Here is a 20,272-nt window from a genome sequence, read left to right as displayed (position 1 = left end):
ATATACTAAAAGCTACTGAATTATACTTTGAATGCGTGAACTTGGTGGTAGTACTGGTTTGGGATTGGGTTCCCTTTGCTCCGCTCTGCTCTGACCCACGGCAGAGGGGTCAGACAGGTCCTCCTGAGGCCATATCAGGAATGCTGCTGAGGCTGAAAAACAGCTCTGCCTTCAGGTTAAGAGCAAGAATTCTGAAGCTAGGTGACCTGGGTGGGAGCTCTGGCTCTGCCACTTACTAGCTGTGTGACCTTAGGCAAGTTACTTAACCTCTCTGTGCCTCAATGTCATCTGTATAAAATAGTATCTTTGTCATAGGGTTGCTGTGAGGATTAAATGAGTAAATGTGAAGCCCTTAGCACAGTGTCTGGCACATGGTAAATACCATATAAACAATAGCTATGCTATTATTGTCGTTATTGCTATACTGAGGAGGTCGGCCTTGTTCACTGGTGTCTGGCACAAAGAGTGAGAGAGACTGAGGGGTAAGGAGGTCTCTGTAATGGCAGAGGGCCCCTGACTGTCCATCAGAGTAGCCAAGGGTAGAGAGGGCTGGGGTGGCAGGTCCCCATCCGTGTCCAGTCCCTCCCTGCCCAGTACCTCGGGGAAGTTGCAGTTGGGCCAGGGGCTGCCGCAGAAGCCCCGCTCATCACCCAGGCTGTAGTTGCCGGCTGACTCCACCACGTGGCACGCGCTGACCTGGCTGGCACTGATGTTGTGTTCGTCCGCCAGGCAGCCAATCAGGTCCTTGGAGTTGCACGTGAACTGGTGGGGGAGGAGAGGGTCAGCCTGTGGGGACCAGGCCAGGGTAGCTCATCTCCACAGGCAGCAGGTGCCCATCCCGCCTCGCCTCAGGTGCAGCCTGACACTGGCCGCGACAGGAGAGAAGCCTGGAAGAGGCCGAGGAACGGGCAGGATTTGCCCAGCTACCCGGGGCAGGGCTTGTAAACCTCCCTTGGGGCATACTTCCCTGAGTCTCTGGCTCCTCCAGCCTCGAGAGTGAGGACATAAGGCTGTGTAAGAGGCTTTAGGAGCTAAATCTGATCCCAGACCCAAGGTGAGACCCAAATAAGAACCTCCAGGGGGGAGAACGCCAGGGCCTGGGGGAAAGTCTCCTCCCGGCCCATGCTTGTGAGGTACAGGGCTCCACTGGGTTTCACCCAATGGGCTGAGGAAGTGCTGGGGAGGTGGAGCCACCCACCACGTTGACAAAAGCCGACAGGAACACCAGGGTGATGGTGAACACGCCCACCAGGGTGCTGTTCATCTTGGACCGCACGATCTTCCTGGAGAGCCTCTGCAGCGGGGCCGGGAAGAGCTGTCGCGGGGTAGAGGGAGGACAGACGTGGAACAGAATTCAGTGGACTCCGCACACCGCCACAGAGGAGCTCGGTGGACGCCCTCCCCACCTTTGTCTCTCGCCAACAGAACCACAGGGGCTTTCCTGACCCCCTCCCTGTGGGCGAGCCTCCAGCCTCGCACCATTGCACCCCCGCTTCCAGGCCAACCACAGCACAGATTCTGCAGCTGGCCAGAAGGGGGTCCACCTGGGGAGCTCACAGGTAAGAGAGGTAGGACGAAAGGAAAGATGCTACCTTCACCCCAATGGGGAAGCAGAGAAAAAAGCACATGTACCCGCTGTGTGAATGCTGGGCCGCTTGGAGTTACAATCAGGGAGGGGCAGGAGGTGGGAGTGAAGGAGACATTGAGGTGCCCAGAACGTTTCCAGGGAGGGTCAGAAGGCTTCAGGGAAGAAGTAGGGAGCTGTGGGTCTGAGGGCTTGGAGAGAACCTGGGGTCTGGAGGAAAGGGATGGGCACGTGAGAAGGGGGCAGAGCAGCGTGTAAGCGGACAGCGGGGCCCCAGTCGTGTGAATTAAGTGAGCTTTTCTTCAGCAGGATGCCCATGGATCTGACATTTCCCTCACCTAATCCTCCCTGTATTTCCTTCAGCTAGACAAACTGTATGTCCACTCAAGACCCACTGCGGTTTTGGTAATTAAATGATTGGGTCTACCAAATCTGATATACTTGGCCTTGGCCCCCATGTGCCCTTCATCTCCCAAGCAACCTAGACTACAAAAGAAGTTGACAGACCCCAGAAAAGTGAAGTAGTGGATTCGTGCTTCCCCCATCCTACCTACCTTAATGCCTCCTGGTAAGGCTCATCTGCAAGCATGCCATGCGTCCTTTGGAAACCCCTAAGGGCGGACGAAGGTGGTGGAAAAAGCACTCACCAGAGCCTGGAGGCCCGGGTTCTAGGCGTGGCTTTTCCTGTGTGACCCCTGAGCACACCTGCGCATTCTGGCTGAGAGTGCCAGACTGCAAGGTTTATCCACCCTCTGATACAGAGCGTTTCTGTAGCTGGTCACACAGACAGCTACGTAGGCAAGGGGACACACTGGGACCACGGTGTGACTGCTCGTTCCCAGTGCGGAGAGGACTGGCTAGTGTGCTACAATGTTTAAGGCCATTAAGTGCCGGGCCCTTGGTCCAGTGTTCCTCAGCTGTGACCCAAACTCACTACATGCAGGGCGTCTACATGGGCCCATCAGGTTGCCCTCATGGGCCTTTGGGAAACCAACACAAATATGCTGATGCTTGTGCTGCTTGCTATGCTGTGAGTAATAAAGTCTCTTGTCTCTGACCCAGGGGTCTCGTGACGTCTGCCAGTATCTATGAAAGAGCAACAAGCTAATTTATTAGCTTGTAATTAGGGTAAAACCAAATCTCAGACCCTTCATACTTCTTGACACCAAGAAAGTGCCCTGCTTACCCCCTCAGTCTTGGGCTTTGGGCTGGGCATGCATGTAGGGAAGCAGTATATCTTTCCACCCCAAATCCTCCTCCACCCTTCCAACAAGGCCACTTCCTATTCAGCAGAGGGAAAGAAGGGACCACAGAGAAGGAATGCAGCAGTGGCAGAGGCCTGCAAGCCATTCAGGCTCTAGGCTGAGTGGTGAAGACCTTGGACCTCCATGTCCCCAGCAGGGGTGCCTCTCAGATGTGTTCATGGTTCATCAAGTCTGTGGCATTCTTCTGAAAAAACACTTCCTTCTGGGGTAATAAAGGAGGCACTCTGACTGAACCCTCTAACATGGCAGAAGAAAAGACATGTGTGATTTGGAGAACATAAGCTTGGATTAAAATATTGCTTTACTACACATAGAGATCAATGGAATAGAGTGAGAGTCCAGGAATAAACCCTTACCTTTACGATTGATTGATTTTGACAAGGTAGCCAAGAAAACTGAATGGGGAAAGAATAGTCTTTTCAACAAATGGCGCTAAGACAACTGTATCTCCACATGCAAAAGAATGAATTTGGAGCTTACCTCACACCATATACAAAAATTAACTTGAAATGGATCAGAAACCTAAATGTAGGAGCTAAAACTATAAAAGTCTTAAAAGAAAATACATAAGTAAATCTTTGTGACTGGATTAGGCAATGGTTTCTTAGATATGACACCAAAAGCACAAGCAAAAAGGAAAAAACAGATAAGTTGGACTTCATCAAAATTTTGAAAATTTGGGCTTCCCTGGTGGCGCAGTGGTTGAGAATCTGTCTGCCAATGCAGGGGACACGGGTTCGAGCCCTGGTCTGGGAAGATCCCACATGCCACGGAGCAACTAGGCCCGTGAGCCACAACTACTGAGCCTGCGCGTCTGGAGCCTGTGCTCCGCAACAAGAGAGGCCGCGATAGTGAGAGGCCCGTGCACCGCGATGAAGAGTGGCCCCCGCTCGCCACAACTAGAGAAAGCCCTCGCACAGAAACGAAGACCCAACACAGCCAAAAAAAAAAAAATTGAAAATTTTTCCTTCAAATAACACCATCAAGAAAGTAAAAAAGGTGTTGGTGAGGATGTGGAGAAATTGGGACCTTTGTTTGTCGCTGGTAGTTATGTAAAATGATATAGTTGCTGTAGAAAACAGTATAACGATTCCTTAAAAAATTAAACACAGAATTATCATATGATCCAGCAATTCCATTTCTGAGTATATACCCAGAAGAATAGAAAGCAGGGGCTTATACAGATATTGGCACACTCATGTTTATAGCAGCATTATTTTCAATAGCCAAAAGGTTAAAGCAACTCTAGTGTCCAGCTATGGATGAGTGGGTAAACAAAATGTGGTATACATACACAATGGAATATTACCCAGCCTTGAAAAGGAATGAAATTCTGAAACACGCTACAGCATGGACGGCACCTCGAAGACACTATGAAAGAAGCCAGTCACAAAAGGACAAATACTATATGATTCCACTTTTTTGAGGTACCCAGAGCAGTCAAATTCATAGAGACAGAAAGCAGAATGGTGGTTGCCAGGGAAGAGGGCAGAATGGGAAGTTATTGTTTAATGAGTATAAAGTTTCAGTTTGGAAAGATAAAAAAGTCCGGGAGATGGATAGTGGTGATGGTTGCACGACAACATGAATGTACTTAATGCCACTCTACTGTAAACTTAAAAATAAAAAATTTATATTATGTATATTTTACCATAAATTAAAAGTGATTAGGAAAAGGAAAATGAAAAGACAACCCACAGAATGGGAGAAAATTGTTGTAAACCATATTATCTAATAAGGGTCTTATAACCAGAATATACACAGAACTCTTACAACTCAACAAGAAAAGACAAATAACCCAATTAAAAAATGGACAAACAGGGAGTTTCCTGGTGGCCTAGTGGTTAGGATTCCAGGCTTTCACTGCCATGGCCTGGTCAGGGAACTGGGATCACACAAGCCACGAGGTGTGGCCAAAAACAAAACAAAAAAAGCCCACAAATACTATGAATAGACATTTCTCCAAAGAATCTACACAAATGGACAACAAGCACATGAAAAGATATTTGACATCAATAGTCATCAGGGAAATGCAAACCAAAAACAAAAGCAACCACTTCGCATCCACCAGGATGGCTATAATCAAAAAGTCAGATAATAACAGGTGCTAGTGAGGATGTAGAGAAATTGGAACCCTTGTACACTGCTGGTGGGAACGTAAAATAGTGCAGCTGCTTTGAAAAACAGCTTTTCAGTTCCTCAAAATATGACCCAACAATTATACTCTTAGGTACATACCCAAGAGAACTGAAAACATAAGTCCATACAAAACCTTGTACACAAATGTTCATAGCAGCATTATTAATAACAGCCTGAAAGTGGAAACTACCCAAATATCCATCAACTGATAAAGGAATAAACAAAACGTGGTATATCTACACGATGGAACATTACTTGGCCATAAAAAGGAATAAAGCGCTGTCAGATAGTACATCATGAACGAACCTTGAAATATGCTAAGTGAAAGAAGCCAATCTCAAAAGGCCACATAGTGTATGATTCCATTTATACAAAATGTCCAGAACAGGCACATTCACAGAAACAGGAAGTAGATATGAGGTTGCTAGGAGCTGTGGGAACAGGGACCAGGGAATGAGGAGTGACTGCTGAAAGGTACGGGGCTTCTTCTGGGGATGATGACAATGTTCTGGAATTAGTGGTGATAGTTGCAGAACTTCATGAATATAGTAAAAACTACTGAATTATAATTTTATAACCTTTATAAAGGTGAATTTTATGGTATGTGAATTATATCTCAATAAAGCACTTATTAAAAAAAATCCTGCTCAGCTTCTTACTGTGTGATCCTGGGGAAATCATCAAGGGCTCTGAGTTTCCTTATTGGTAAACAGGGAATATCTACCTTCCAGGGTGGTAGATTTTCCAGGGTGGTTATGAAATGATGCATTTGAAAGTGCTTTGAAAGCTGTTAAATTCGATAGAAAATTTACTTAATATTTGCATTTTAAAGAGCTATGTTGCCGATAAGAACAAAAGTCCTTGTTTCTCAGTAAAGGAATTTTTGGTTTCACAGCTGTGGAAAGTGTTTTGGCACTAGCATGAGGATCTTACTCTGAAATGGTATGACAGATGGCTTCTAATCTTTGCCTGCTTAAAATTTTGCCATTTCATCCCCCCATCCCCCGTGTTGCTTAAACCATTTCAGTCCTGATCACCCTATCCATCAATTGAACGGCTTCTTTCATCGCCAGTGTAATGACTTGGTTTAGACAAAACTTATTAGAAGATGGTAAAGCCTTTATAGAAGGTGGTTGGGGAACAGTATATGCACACAGGCTTCCTGGTGAACCTGGGACCAGGAGCCCCACAGGGGCCACCCAGAGAAGAACTGCAGGCTTTAAAAACAAAATCCAACCTGGAATACTATAGCTCAGGGGTCCCCAACCCCCGGCCTGTTAGGAACCGGGCCGCACAGCAGGAGGTGAGCGGCGGGCCAGCGAGTGAAGCTTCATCTGCGGCTCCCCATCGCTCGCATTACCGCCTGAGCCAGCCCCTCCCACCCCCATCCCGCCCGTGGAAAAATTGTCTTCCACGAAACCAGTCCCTGGTGCCAAAAAGGTTGGGGACCGCTGCTACAGCTCTAACATCTAATGAGTGATTACCTCAATGCATTGCCTTTTTACAAGCCATTTTCCCTTGTCACCCTTTCAAAAGACCTGCTCTTGACTTAAAGTCTCAGCAGGAACCCAGGAATTGCTGCCTTTTTGAAGTCTCCAGAAGATTTGACATCCTGCCCTGGCACTGGTTTATAGAGTATCTCATCTCCTGTAACAAAAAGTTCACCTGTATGTTGACCCCAAATCCCACCTTTACTAACCCCGGTGTGGACAATAAAATTCTTCACCTGGAGTAGAATCTCCTCGCAGGCCTGCTCTACAGCTGCATACAGATCCTGGAGAGCATTTTTCTGGGAGGATGATTGTGTCTGTGCAAACCAATTGCTCAGTGCCTGTTCACCATCAGAGCTCAGAAAAAGAATCAATTGAAAGAAAAAGTTCCAACCCCAATATGATTAATTCAAATCAATTCAACTTGAAAAATGGGAATGGCGACACAATTAATAAACCATGACTGAGGTGAGGGACAGTTTTGATCCTGGCCTCTCAGGAAGTCTCCAGGCAAATCAATGACCTCCCTGGGGTCCTGGCTCCCTGTCTGTCACGTGGGACCAGGGTATTGCACGAATGAAATAAGGTGATGAAATCTGACAGCAAAATAATGTAAGAAAACAGACTTTCTGACAAGGAGTTAATAAATGAAGCAGTGGCTCCTACTTCAGAAAAATATTTTTAAAGATATGAAAACTTCAGAACAAGACAGGCAGATGCTGGCCCACGGTAGACACTGACTACTGCTCTTATCACCTGGCCTTTCAGCGGTCAACTGGACTTATTAACAAAGGCAGTGTCCTGGAGGGGAAGGACTGTGGGCTCTGGAGTCAAGAACCATCTGGGTTTAAACCCCAGCAATACCACTTCTTAGCTTCGGGACCTAGGGAAGGCTGTCTAACCGCTTGAAGCCTCATTTTCCTCATCTGCAAAGTGGATGTAATAAAAGCCACCTTAAAGGTTTGGGAAACGCTGGTCAAGGTGGCATGGCTGGGCTCTGGACCCAAGATGGCTTGACTTAAAAGCCATGGGAGGAACCTAAGATCTCCTTCCTGAAAATGAAGCCTTCTCCACCCCCAAACGAACATGCGCCTGACAGCAACACATCCTCTTCAAGTGGACAAAGTGTGACCCCGAGCCTCTGGAAAGGGGAGTGTGGGGATTCTGAAGTCGTCACAAGACAGAAGCCAGCTGGGAGGTGAGAGGTACTGGTTGAGGAGTAGGGCCCTGTTTTAGAAGCTGTGGACGGGAGTCAGGAGGGCGTGGTAGGAAGGAGAGCCGGCAAGGCGGGACCTGGCTAGCTTCAGGCTTCGGGGAGAGGAGAGGAGGCTTTTAGGTGACTGCACAGAGCAGACAAGGGCCTAGAGGAAGCCCTGGTCAGTTTCCAGGAGGTCAGACAATCAGGTCCAGGTCGTCAGTGGGAGACAAGCCAAGAGGGAGCCAGCAGCCTAGAAGATGAAAGAGATTTAAACATGCACACGCACACACACACGCACACACGCACACACACGCGCACACACACACACATGCGCGGCCCTGTAGCTGAGTACTCCTTCTGGGCCTGTCTGTACCCAACCCCCGAACTGCAGGAAAGCAGAGTTTGGCCTTCTGAGTGAGAACGTGCTAATGAGCCACTGGAGAGCAAGGGGGCCCAGTCAAGTGCGGGGACAGAAGGGAGCCACTCTCTTCCACCTACGTGGGCGGTGGCAGCAGAAGTGCTGGCACTGTCAGGGGCAGGCCTGAGCTGCCTCACAGGATGAGGGGGCAGAAGCCACAGGGGGCCTGACAGAGCAGTCAGAGCTGGGCAAGGAGGGAAGGGGCTGCACTCAGGAGACGTGAGTGAGCTCGCCATCCCTGGAGCTGACACGGCAGAGGCTGGCCCACCCCTTGCAGGGTTATGCAAAGGGGTTCCGGCCTCAGGAGGGTGTCTGGGCTGCCTCACTGTTCGGGCCCCTACCAATTTGAGATTCTCTGAGTTTGGGGACCACATGTGACGGCAAGAAGGGATTTAGCATGGTTTTCTCTGATGAAAGCAGCTCTGGAGCCCAGATGAGCACCGATGCCAAGGGAAGGAAGGAGTGGTGTGTGCAGATGTTCAGACTGGCCCTCTAAGACAGCTTCACCAGAAGGACACGCTCAGGGGAGGATCCCTAGGACAAGGCATCCCAGAGACAGAGGGGCTCCAGAGGGCAGCTGATGCTCTGAGAAATCTAGGGGTGTGTGTGTGACCTGGGCCAAGCTGTGTCAGGAAAAGATCATACAGGCCCAAGATGGAAAAAACAATCAGAGCCTTCGGTGAGCAGTACATTTCAGAAAAGCAGAAAGGACCCAGGAATTGCTCCCTGACAGACAGCTAAGACGACTACGTTGACTAACTCAGACCACACTTTCTTCATGTTTCTCTCTTCGAAAAGGATAAAATATGGATGATTTAAGAAAGTAAGTCCAAGTTGTTTTGGGGAACTGGAAAAGTAAATGAAACAGAGAAAGAGACCACGTCTGACAGAACTGTTTGGCTTTGGACCTGCGGAGCCCATAGCAGGCGGGGGTCATTTAGGAACTGCAGTATCTCATCGGAAAGCCACTAGGCGTGACTTCTGAGAAACTGTGGAAATCACATGAAAAATGTCTGAGTTCTGGCAAATCTTTTCACAGGGAGAAACAGAATGACACTGAAAATTCCAGTCCAGTCAGCTTCACAGCAGTACCTGAAAAGGTGATACAATCAACTTTCAGTCAGGCGGCCTGCAGGCAGTGTGACAGGGGAAGGGGGGCCAGGCCGCCCTGCTGCAGAGGTGCCAAAAGGGAGACTTACCCCTTTCACATCTTACTATGCAGTTAATCCACAACACAAAGAGGAAAGAAGACTGATTATTAACTGGAAGAGGAGTTCACGCTACAAACAATTGCTCAGGTCGGGGTCTACTTTCCAGAGAGTGGATAAATGCTGAGACAATGGCTTCTCAGAGGCTGTGAGAGAAGCACACAGCTAGGAGCCCAAGATGGGTATTAGTGTCTCTTCAACTTTTGGTCCAGATGAGCAGGTTTCAGGCTTGGTAAGTCACAGAGCACTTTTTTTCTAAACAAACTCCTTACAGAAGCTCTACAACTGCAAGATGGAAGAAGCAGGCTCCTCTGGTGGGAAGGGTGTGGGGAGGTGGGCAGAATGGAGTCAGGGCAGGGCAGTGTTCCATCCACCGGCCCGCCCCTTGGGAAACTGAGGCCTCAGAGCCATCAGAAAGATCACTGGGCTGGACGAAGGAATTGAGAACAAGATTATTGACTGTGACACTGATTACAAAATAGGTCGATTCTATAAAACACGAGGCAGGAATGACTTTTATAAATAATCTCTAACAGTGGCAAAAAGAATTCACTAGACCCAGGAACTAACTTAAAATGGCCAGTGCAGGCGGGGCCCGTCCCCTCCCCTCCCCACCTCCTCCCCCTCTGCTTCCTTCTCTTCTCCCACCAGCAGATACACACGCAAGTCAGGCAACACAAACCAAATGCAGTCCATGAAGCTCAGGTTCACCAAAGCAGCAAACAGAAAAGAGAGAAGCTCGGCTCCAGTTTACAGCTTGTAAACAACAGATAGCTTTGATTCTGATTTGAACAGCCTACTTAAGTGCCTCAGATGAACAAACAAAACAATGACTTTGACTCAGTTTATAACTTAAGATTCTTTTTGAGTGTTCAGTCAAAGCATGTTTAAGAGGGCCTTTTAGCTATGGTATGCTTTTTGTTAGGTTGTTTTACTGTGGTAAGATATATATAACATAAATGTGCCAATTTAACCATTTTTTAAGTGTACCATTCAGTGGCGTGAATTACTTGCACAGTGTTGTGAAACCATCACTGCTATTTATTTCCAAAACCCTTTCATCACTCCGAACGGAAGCTCTGTACCCAAGAAGCAATAACTCTCCACTCCCCCTCCCCCCGCCCAGGCTACCCTGCAGTCTACTTTTTGTCCCTATGAATTTGTCTAGAATAGATATTTCATACAACTGGAATCATACAATATATGCCCTTTTGTGTCTGGCTTCTTTCACTTAGCGTAATGTCTTCAAGGTTCATCCATGTCGGAGCATGTGTCAGAATCTCAGTCCTTTTTATGGTAGAACAATATTCCATTGTACAGACATAGCACTTTTGTTTATTCGTTCATCTGTTAATGCAGCGGTCCCCAACCTTTTTGGCACCAGGGACCGGTTTCGTGGGAGACAGTTCTTCCACGGACGGGGTTGGGGGGGATTGTTCAGGAGCTAATGCAAGCGAGGGTTCAGGCGGTACTGCGAGCCATGGGGAGCCGCAGATGAAGCTTCGCTGTCTCACCAGCCACTCACCTCCTGCTGTGCGGCCTGGTTCCTAACAGGCCGTGGAAGTCCGAGGCCCGGGGGGTGGGGACCCCTTTGTTAATGGACACCTGGGTCTTTTCCACCTTTTGGCTCTTGTGAATGTACGGCGTGCTTTTCCAGCCATGGGAGGAAGAAGGTGGGACTGTCCACCGGGGGAAAAGCAGGCTGGGGTGCCTGACAACGTCAAGACCAAAAGGCATGAGAGACTGAACACAGAGCAGGAGGGAGGTCATAGCCTTGAGGAAGGAGCTGGTGGAGAGGCAGGGAGCCAGGATTAACCCCTACGATGCAGTGAAGGAACTGGCTAAGCACACTGCTCAACTTGCCGAGTGACCCCGGCCGGTCCTGCCGCTCTCTGGGCATCCACTTCTGCACCTGCTCAGGGGCACACTGCAGCACACCAGATGCTTCTAAGGTCCTTCCAGTTCTGACAATCAGTCCACCAAGATCTTGACCATCAGGTGATTAAACAGTTTACAGCCTAATGAAGGACTCTGTTTGGAGGATGGAGCGAGAAAGGGGACTTTGGAGACGACAAAGGTCCAATCCCCCAGGAAGGAGAACACGGTGCCCACCGCAGAGGGTGTAGGGAGTGCTGGCAGGGCCTGGGCCCCCCAGGGGCTTGGCTCCAAGTGAGTGTCAGGGAGGAGCAGAGAAATGGTTACAGCAGAAGCTAGAAAGAGCTTGTCTCTGCTGGGACAGAGAGGTTTCTGGAACCAGCCTGGCCCCATCAGGGAATTCTTTTTTTTTTTTTTTTTTTGATGTGGACCATTTTTTAAGTCTTCATTGAATTTTTGTTACAATATTGCTTCTGTTTTTTTGTTTTGGTTCTTTGGCCGTGAGGCACGTGGGATCTCAGCTCCCGGAAAAGGGATCGAACCTGCACCATCCCACGCCCCTGCCCCCGCCCCCCCCGCCCGGCATTGGAAGGCAAAGTCCCACCACTGGACTGCCAGGGAAGGCCCATGGGAATTCTTAAACCAGTGGCGAAGGAACTGAGGAAGAGGCTTGGTGGGCAAGGCAAACAGGAACCTGAGTGATTTCTACAACAGACCCTAGTGACCTGGGGTCAGGTCCCCTTGAAGGACACAGCTTGGATGGCGACACAGCATGCCTAAGAGGTGGCGTGGGAGAAGAACACAGAACAGGGTCTCACGCCCATGCTACTAGCTGTGTGGCCCTGTCTGAAACAATGAACCACTCTGGGTCTCCCTCTCATCTATACGATGGGCAGCTCAAAAGCCATCATCTCTATGGCCTCCCTCCAGGGCCATTTCCAGGGCACATTGGAACAGAGAAGGGGTGTCAAGAGCGATCCCTTTCACACTCATTCTTTCAGCAAATGTTTATTGACCACTGCTCTGTGCCACGCATTGTGCTGCGTGCCCTTCCTTTGGCCTACCTGATACCCAGGGGACAGACAGAAGAGACAGCAACAGTATCTTCTTGCAGAGATTTGCAAAGGCTAACTGAAACAGCCAGTACAAATAAGGCTCCTCGGACAAACTACGCCCCCTGCAGTCTGGCTTGCTGCGAATGCCAATCAAGAGCTGTGATCCAGCATCAGGCACCTGGATCCCGGGTGTGACTCTCCAGCCCCTGGGAGGGGCCCTATCAGTGGGCTGGGAAGGGAGGGAAGAAGGCAGCTGGGGTTCAGGTATAAGCTGGACTCACCTTCACGCAGGAGTAGATCACGGACACAAATACCACCAAGGTCAGCAGCAGGAAACAGGTCAGGTAGAAACTCAACATGAACACGGAGCTGGAAGGAGAGAGGAGGTGGGGAATTCTGGGGTTCTGAGACGCCCCGCGAAGGAAGCAGAATTTGCTCCATTTCTGCTGCACCTCCTGCCCAGTCTTGGGTGCCCGGCCCCTGACTCACTGAGGAGGGATTACTGAGCCTTGAGAACCGATTCGGAACCTGCCTCCGTAACGGTCTGGCTCCTGCCCTTCCTCCCGGTCTTGTCACTTTCCTGGGGGAGCATAGCCCACACAGGAGCCAAACGAAGAACGGGGTGACACCTGCCCAATATTTTGCCTAATTCTTAGCTATCCATAGACTCACTTCATTTAGCCTGGAAGGACCCATTTTAAAAATCACCTGGCTGTTCTCTCTAGGTAGTCACTTATGGCCTGACAAGTAACTCTGAAGGCTGAACACTGGTTTGATAAATGGCCATCCTTTATAGAAATGCATTTGTCAACAGCCCAACCAGCTACTCTGAGAAACAGCAGTGACATGTCCCTTTGGAGGGCAGAGTCCCTAAACCCTGTCCCCTTCCTACTTGCCAGACGCACAAGTCCTGTTCAGCTTCTGTTCCCCTATTCCCACCCAGCTCAACAACAACCGTAAAAACTGCAAGGATCTCCTGCTGCCCCTCCTCACAGAGGCAGATCACAGGTGAGCTCAATGTTCACAAAGGGCTAGTATCCTCGGGCGAAAGAACTGCAAGTGACTTTCCATCCGGAGCCCGCTGTGGCCCTCCTGGGGCAGGGGCTGGTCGAGGCACAGCACTCCCTACCGACCACAGGAGGCCCCAGAAACCCCTTCTCCCTTTCAGGGAGTGAGACAGCCTGACATGACAGGTGTTGTCAGCAGGCTAAAGGCAGGTGGAGGACACAAGAAGGCAGGTGAAGGCCTCTAGGGAGGCATCTTTGTTCCAGGCTCCCCCAGAAGCCGGCACTTAGCTGCCTGAAACAAACAGAACAGGGGAGAGAACTCTCTTCAGAGGGAAAGAAAGACCTTTAAAGTAGCTTTTAAGGCGTCCCTGGAGAGAGACGGCCAGAGAACGACCTCCATCCATGCCTTAGCAGCTCGGAGCTGTGGCCAGAGGAGGGAGTGAAGCTACTGCGGGCAGAGCAGGGATCTGGTATAACCCGGCCCCAAGCCACGCTACCGAAAGACAGAAGCAGCAAAGAGGCAGGATTATGCCCCCAAGTGAAGGGGACTCTCAGCTGCAATGGGACGGAAAGTCTAGGTTGCTTAGGATACCTATAGCTCCATTTCAATACAGGAAATGAGTCCTATGACAGCAAAGACCCACAATCCCACCAGCTCTGCACGGTCTCAGTGCAGGGGGCAACGGACATTACCTGCATAACCAGGGTGCAGCTGGCTGCCAGTGTGTGGTATCCTGACAGGGTCATAGCAGACACAAACGCAAGGGCCATCTCTTCAACGATAAGTACCATTAAAAATAAAAGGCACTGAGTGATAAGACATGCCAACGCCACGCACCTCCTGATGTGATGCCCCAAGCAGGACACGCCACTCCTGTGGGATTCTTGTGAAAAATACATAACCTCCATCCAATCATGAAAAAGCATCAGACAAATCCGATCTGAGAGAGTCTACACTTCAATTAGCCAGTACTTATCAGAAGTGCCAAGGCCATGAGAGGTAAGTAAAGGCCAAGGAAGCACCACAGATGGGAGGGGACTAAGGAGCTACAGCAGCTAAATCCAATGTGGGGCCCTGGCCCAGCTCTTGGAACACAGAAAGGACATTTGGGGGAATGCTGATGAAATCAGAACACAGCCTACAGATTAGTTCATATATCATTGCAGTGTTACTTCCTGATTTTGATTACTCTACTGCAGTTAAGTTGTCAATAAGCACAGGAAACTGGATGAAGGATGTACAGAAACTCCCCGTAGTACTTTTGTGCCCTTTCTCTAAGTCTATAATTATTTCAAAATGAAAAACAGAAGGTGTTGGAGTGAGGGGACTCTTCCAGATTAAGTTAGATTTATGAGACATATCCAAACACATCCAGCGGATCTTGAGTAGATCCTGGCTGTGAATAAACTAAGAGTAGAAGACATTTAGGGGGACAGTTTGGGGGATTTGAATACAGACTTGGTATTAGATGATTATAGAGGAACTGGGGTTAGTTTAGTTTGGTACATAAAGCATTGTGGTTAAGAAGCAAAATGCCATTAAAACAGGTGTCTATTGATGTGTTTAGGGGCAAAATGTCCTTGTGTCTAAAATTTACCTTAAAAAATCAGAAATATACCTGTAATTAACACAACATTCTAAAGCAACTATACTTCAATTAAAAAAATCAGAAAAAGATAGATTAAAAAACCTTTCAAAATATTAACAATTGTTCTGGGACTTCCCTGGTGGCGCAGTGGTTAAGAATCCACCTGCCAATGCAGAGGACACATTCAAACCCTGGTCTGGGAAGATCCCACATGCTGTGGAGCAACTAAGCCCGTGCGCCACAACTACTGAGCCTGTGCTCTAGAACCTGCGAGCCACAACTACTGTGCCCACGTGCCACAACTACTGAAGCCCGTGCACCTGGAGCCCATGCTCTGCAACAAGAGAAGCCACCGCAATGAGGAGCCCGCGCACTGCAACAAAGAGTAGCCCCTGCTCGCCGCAACTAGAGAAAACCCCCTGCACGCAGCAACGAAGACCCAACACAGCCAAAAATAAATAAATAAATAAATAATTTTAAAAAAGAACAATTGTTCTATCTAGGGGATGAGTGTTGATTATATTAATTACTTTATGTTTCTGTATGTTTGAAATATTGCATAATAAAAAGTAAAAAAATATGTGTGTGTGTATATATATATATATATATATGTGCATATATACATATATATACACACACATACATACATGGAGAGGTTATCTTTCTCACTTAGCTGTGACCCTACTGTGAATGACTACCTAACAAACACTTCATGTCCAACAGCCCATTTCAGAGTGGTCCCCTTGGAAGCCACAGGCCTCTCTCAGTGACACAGCCAGTCCTCAGAAGATTTCAGGAACACCTCTTAGAGAAAAGTCTTCAGAATCTGAAATCCATTCTTTGAAATATCTGGAGTAGCATAAAACCCTTATTTTTTGAAGATATACTGTTTTTTTGCAAGAACCAAAGGTCATGCAGAAACCAGCTTGGTGAATACTTTGGGTGACTCAATGGGCAACAGTGGTCTGCGTTAAAATGGGATGAGAGGATGAAGTGGAGAGAAGGGGTCTCCCGTGCGCTGGGCAGTGCCCAGACAGAAGTTTTCCACCTGCAATGAGCACATGGCCTACCCATCATGGGGGAGGCAGACTCTTGGCTTCCTGGTCTCACTGAGGACAATACTGTAAACTTTTCTCCCTGCCTGAGCAAATTCAGCTCAGACTCCCACCTCTGCTCTCCTACATGACCTCCCCTCCCACCCCTGGAGCCCCTGCAGCCAGAGGAGGGAGCCCGGGAGGGATGGGGTACTTACTGGGGCACAATGGTGATCTGGACAAAGCAGATGAAGAGGAAGACGAGCGAGGCACATGCCACGTAGGCACCGAATCGGTCATCCACCTGCTTGGAGTACTGAGAGGACACGGGCAGGGTGAGTGGGCGGAGGCACCTGGCCCTGTCTGCTCCAGCCCCCCTCCACCCCAGACACACCTGGGACAGCACGCTCCCAAGACTTGGAAGACCCAGTCGAGAACCAGCACAGGCCTTAGCTCTCAAGAAACCAGTCCACTCACTACATGGTGGTGCCTGTGGGGAGGGCCGTTGAATTATGCTAAACCAGAAACTCTGCAGGGTGGGTCACCATGAGAATAACTCATAATGATCACGGCTCACATTCCTGAGCACCAACTACACACCAGAACACGTGCTGGGGCTTACAACCATCACTGCACATCCTCACGAGAGCCCCAGGAAATAGGCACAGGACTGCTGCTGTTTCTACTTCAGAGATGAGCGAGCTGAGGATCAGAGAGGTCACTCAACTTGTCCAGTGTTACAGAGCTCATCTCCAAGGTCCTGACTCCCAGCCCGCACCCTCCCCACGACACCAACCAGCTGCACAAATGGCCGTGCTGGCAGAAAGTCACCCAGAGAGGGTAATGCATGAGTCAGTTCCATTTATGCTGGTAAACAGACTAAGTTCCCTTCCCATAATTCTTCCCTCCTGATTAGGCGTGCCTCATTTGACCACGGCATGAGTTCACAGGAGCCCATGTTGACGGAACACATGGGAGACCCTGTGACATGTAGCAAAGACCATGGACCAGGGTCTTGTTCTGGCTCTGTCACTACTTCACTGGGTGGCCTAGAGCAAGTCACCCAGATACTCTGAGCTTTATTTTCTCAGTCACAATTTAAGGAGACAGGACAAAGAGCTCTTGACTGCCCCTTCCAACTCTAATACTCTGAGTTTCCAGTGTGCCAAAGGCAGCTGGATGGTCCATTGGAAACTATAATAATAATAATAATAACAATAGCAATAAAATAATACAAATAGCAGTGTTTATTGAACATCTACTATGTGGCAGGTACTGTTTCATGTGTTTTACATATATGGATGTTTAATCCTCACTATGACACCATGAGGTAGGTATGTTAAAAATCCCCATTTCCCAGATAAGGAAACTGAGACACAAAGAAATTAAGATGTATCCTTTTCCACCAAGGAAGTCTCCCTAAAACCCCCATTTCCTGGGTAGGATAGCATCAGAGGTGGGAAATGGAAGTGACAAGAAGGAGACAGGGGAGGGAGCCGTCCTGTTGCCTCCTTTCCCTCCCCTTGGTCCTGGTTCTGCACCAGGGTAGGGGGGTGGGGGTGGGGGGTGGTCCCCCCCAGGGTGCTGTACCTTCTTCTCTAAGTCAGGCTCCCTGAAGGTCAAGAGGAACTTGCGAACATGCTCAGATCGTAGCCTGTCGATGCTCCTGGCGTCAATGGCACGGCCCAGAAATTCATCCACTTCATCCTCGGGGTTCGCACTTTCCTGGGCGTTCCTGGGGAGCAAGGGGCGCAGACACAAGACAGGCTGACCACCAGGGGGTGCCGCTAGGGGGACGGCTCAGCCCGCACACCCGGACCCATCAGAGGGGCTTGATCAGCTCTAATAAGGGGTGGGGAAGCTGGGATTGGCACCAGGACGGGCCAGAAGCCCGAGTACTCACATGTGCAGAACACTGCCCAAGGCTCAGACCCGCGGGCTGGGGGGGCCTCACTGACAATAAGGATTTTCTAACCCTATTGATGTATTATTAAATGATAATGATAACATGAATTATTCTCAAGGGTTTGTTTTTCCCCTACAGGTAACAGTCTCTGCTCTTCACTCTCTAGCTGTACTGTCATCCTGAATTGAAGGCTGAAACCAGGAGGCAAGACCTCTGCCACAGGGCCTGGAGCCACCTGGCTGCTCTCGCCTGGCCCAGGGGACTCTCTGGGAAGCACATTTCACAATCTTTGGGTGCTGAACTAAACACTCGGCTTGTAGCGTGGAGCCCAGTCCTCGAGTGGGATTTCTAACAGCCCCTGAGACTGGGGAGTGGAGGAGAGAGACAGGCACATTCCTTCAGGGTGCTGGGACGTGGCCAGGCGCTGGCAACCAATGTGCAAAGCCTGCATCTTCCTGGGAGTCGCGTGTGTGTGTGCGCGCGCACACATGCGTGTGCTGAGTGTGTTGTGTGTGCATACGTGTGTGTGTGTGTGGAGTGGAGATTATAAATGGGGGATGCCCAGGCCCAGCCTCTCCGCCGGGGGCCTGGGCTCCCGGGCTGCTCGTCTCTCAGGTGCAGTGGGCTCTGTTCACTCCCAGCCCAGACTGCGAGACCTGGGCTCCTTTTCCATGGAGTACGGAAACTGAGCTCCAGGCACATTTGGAGACGTCCCCCAGGCCGAGGGAGCTGAAGTGAAGAAGGACAGGTTACTCACTTGTCCTTGGGATCTTCAAAGCCCTAAAAGAGAGGGACGGAGAGAGGAGGAGAGGAGGATGAGAACCAAGGGGATGAAACGGGGAGGCTGCAGCACATCCCCTCTCACAGGTCACAGAGAGCACTGTCACTCAGTCATCCCCTCCCTCCTTCATTTGGCAAATACAGCTGGGTTTGGGACAGGCTCCACGCTAGACGCTGGGGGCGCACTGTGATTTTACTTCATCCACTGGCAAAGTCCATGAGTCTAAGCTCTTCGTGTCCCCATACCCAATTCCTTGTCATTCCCCAGACCTTCCTTCACCCTCCTCCTGGACCCTGGGCTTGGTGGGTCCCCTCCCAATTCTGCCACCTACTCAGATGGAAATAAGAGAAACTGCCAGGCCGATCAATCCCCACACGCCTGTGCACACCTGTGCACACACACAGCTCATGCACACTCACACACCCCCAACTCCCGCCAAGCACACATAAAATCTCCTGGGACTTCACAAGTTTTGAGCTTAAGAAAGCTAAACTCTGGTTACCTGCAACAGCTCTTCTGGTATCGGAGAACCAATGTGTTCTTCTAAGGCTGGAGCTGGCTGGGGACCCCGGAGGTGAGGAACCTGCCTGCCCTGGTTTGATTACTGTTCTGATGTTCACACACACAGGGCAGGGGTGAGGGTGGGAAGGGCCCTTACTGGTTGCCAAACTCAAGGCCCTACCTAGAGTTCATCTATAAAGGACAGAAGTGCGTCAGGGTCTGATCAACTGTGGCAGAATGGAGGGAGGGGCCCCTAAAATGGGAAGGGGTGGGATCAGGGAGGCAGTGGGGGAGGCACAAGCACCCCAGGACAGGCGGCTTCAGGTTGCCAAGACAAGGACAGAGGGTGCCCTCTTGTCCCTGTGGCCCAGCATGGAACACGCTGCTGGGCAGCCAGGGGGCTTGGCAAATGTCGGGGGAACCCAAACCCCAAATGAACACAGATCTCTTCATTCCCACTGAGGAGTGGGGTTTACGATGCTCTCCGCGAGCCGGAGCTGCCGGGCTCTGAAATAGACGTGGGGCCCGTGGGCACTGAGGTGCTGTCTATTCTCCTCACCAGCTCAAGGCTCCTTGGCTTGGCAGCCCCTAGTGCCACATCCAAGTACCCAGCCGTGGGCTCTGAGCTCCTCCCGGGCTGCCCAGTGGCTGTCTTCCTTTCTCCTCATCCTCTGAGAATCACCAAGCCCTTGGTCCAGGCTGCAGGGCCCCGCCCACCTCACTGTCCCCACTCGAGGCTAGAGGAGTTGGGGTCTCTCATGTGAGTGCCCCATCTGGGGGCAGGCAGGATCTCTAGGGCACAAGCTCGAGTGGGCGGCAGAGAGTCTAGACAGGCCAGTCTCTGTGGACCATGGCGAGGGGCTGGCCCGCTGATCTCCACCCCAGGGGCCAGCAACGATTTTACTCGGAGGACATCCAAGCCACATTATGCCTACGCTGGTCTCTACAGCTCAGAACTATACGTGAAATGTGTCTAATGAACCTGTCTCGGACTTCCTCCAGTGCTCCTTTGGTGGTATGCAGGGGCTGGTGTTGGGGGCCAGGTCCGCTCTAGGCTTCCTGTGTGCCGGGCTGGGGTGGTGAACTGACCGCAGTCAGGGAACACTTTGGTGGATAAACCATGGCAAAGGGCCTTTAAGAACACAGGCCAGCAGACTGGGTTCCAGTCCCCCGACCTGCTTTCTAGTCCTAGGACAACGGTCCCCAGCCGGCAAGGAGAGC

At 50.1% G+C, this 20,272-nt stretch overlaps 1 protein-coding gene across 1 annotated transcript in view; it reads right to left on the bottom strand.

The window, feature by feature from the left end:
* The window catches only part of ADCY5 (adenylate cyclase 5), a gene marked incomplete at its 5' end in the record, with an annotated part of 155,016 nt that overhangs the window by 18,800 nt on the left and 115,944 nt on the right, over positions 1-20,272 (bottom strand). Inside the window, 6 exons of the mRNA XM_082655384.1 lie at positions 598-762; positions 1,199-1,315; positions 12,515-12,602; positions 16,082-16,179; positions 17,454-17,598; positions 18,527-18,549. Coding sequence (XP_082511510.1) covers positions 598-762; positions 1,199-1,315; positions 12,515-12,602; positions 16,082-16,179; positions 17,454-17,598; positions 18,527-18,549 — 636 coding nt within the window. The remainder of the gene's footprint in view (positions 1-597; positions 763-1,198; positions 1,316-12,514; positions 12,603-16,081; positions 16,180-17,453; positions 17,599-18,526; positions 18,550-20,272) is intronic.

Source organism: Grampus griseus (assembly GCF_964374135.1).
Source record: "Grampus griseus genome assembly, chromosome: 5".
In the NCBI taxonomy this organism is placed as follows: Eukaryota; Metazoa; Chordata; class Mammalia; order Artiodactyla; family Delphinidae; genus Grampus; species Grampus griseus.
The sequence above is the reverse complement of the archived record's forward strand: the minus strand, read 5'-3'. Positions and strand labels throughout refer to the sequence as shown.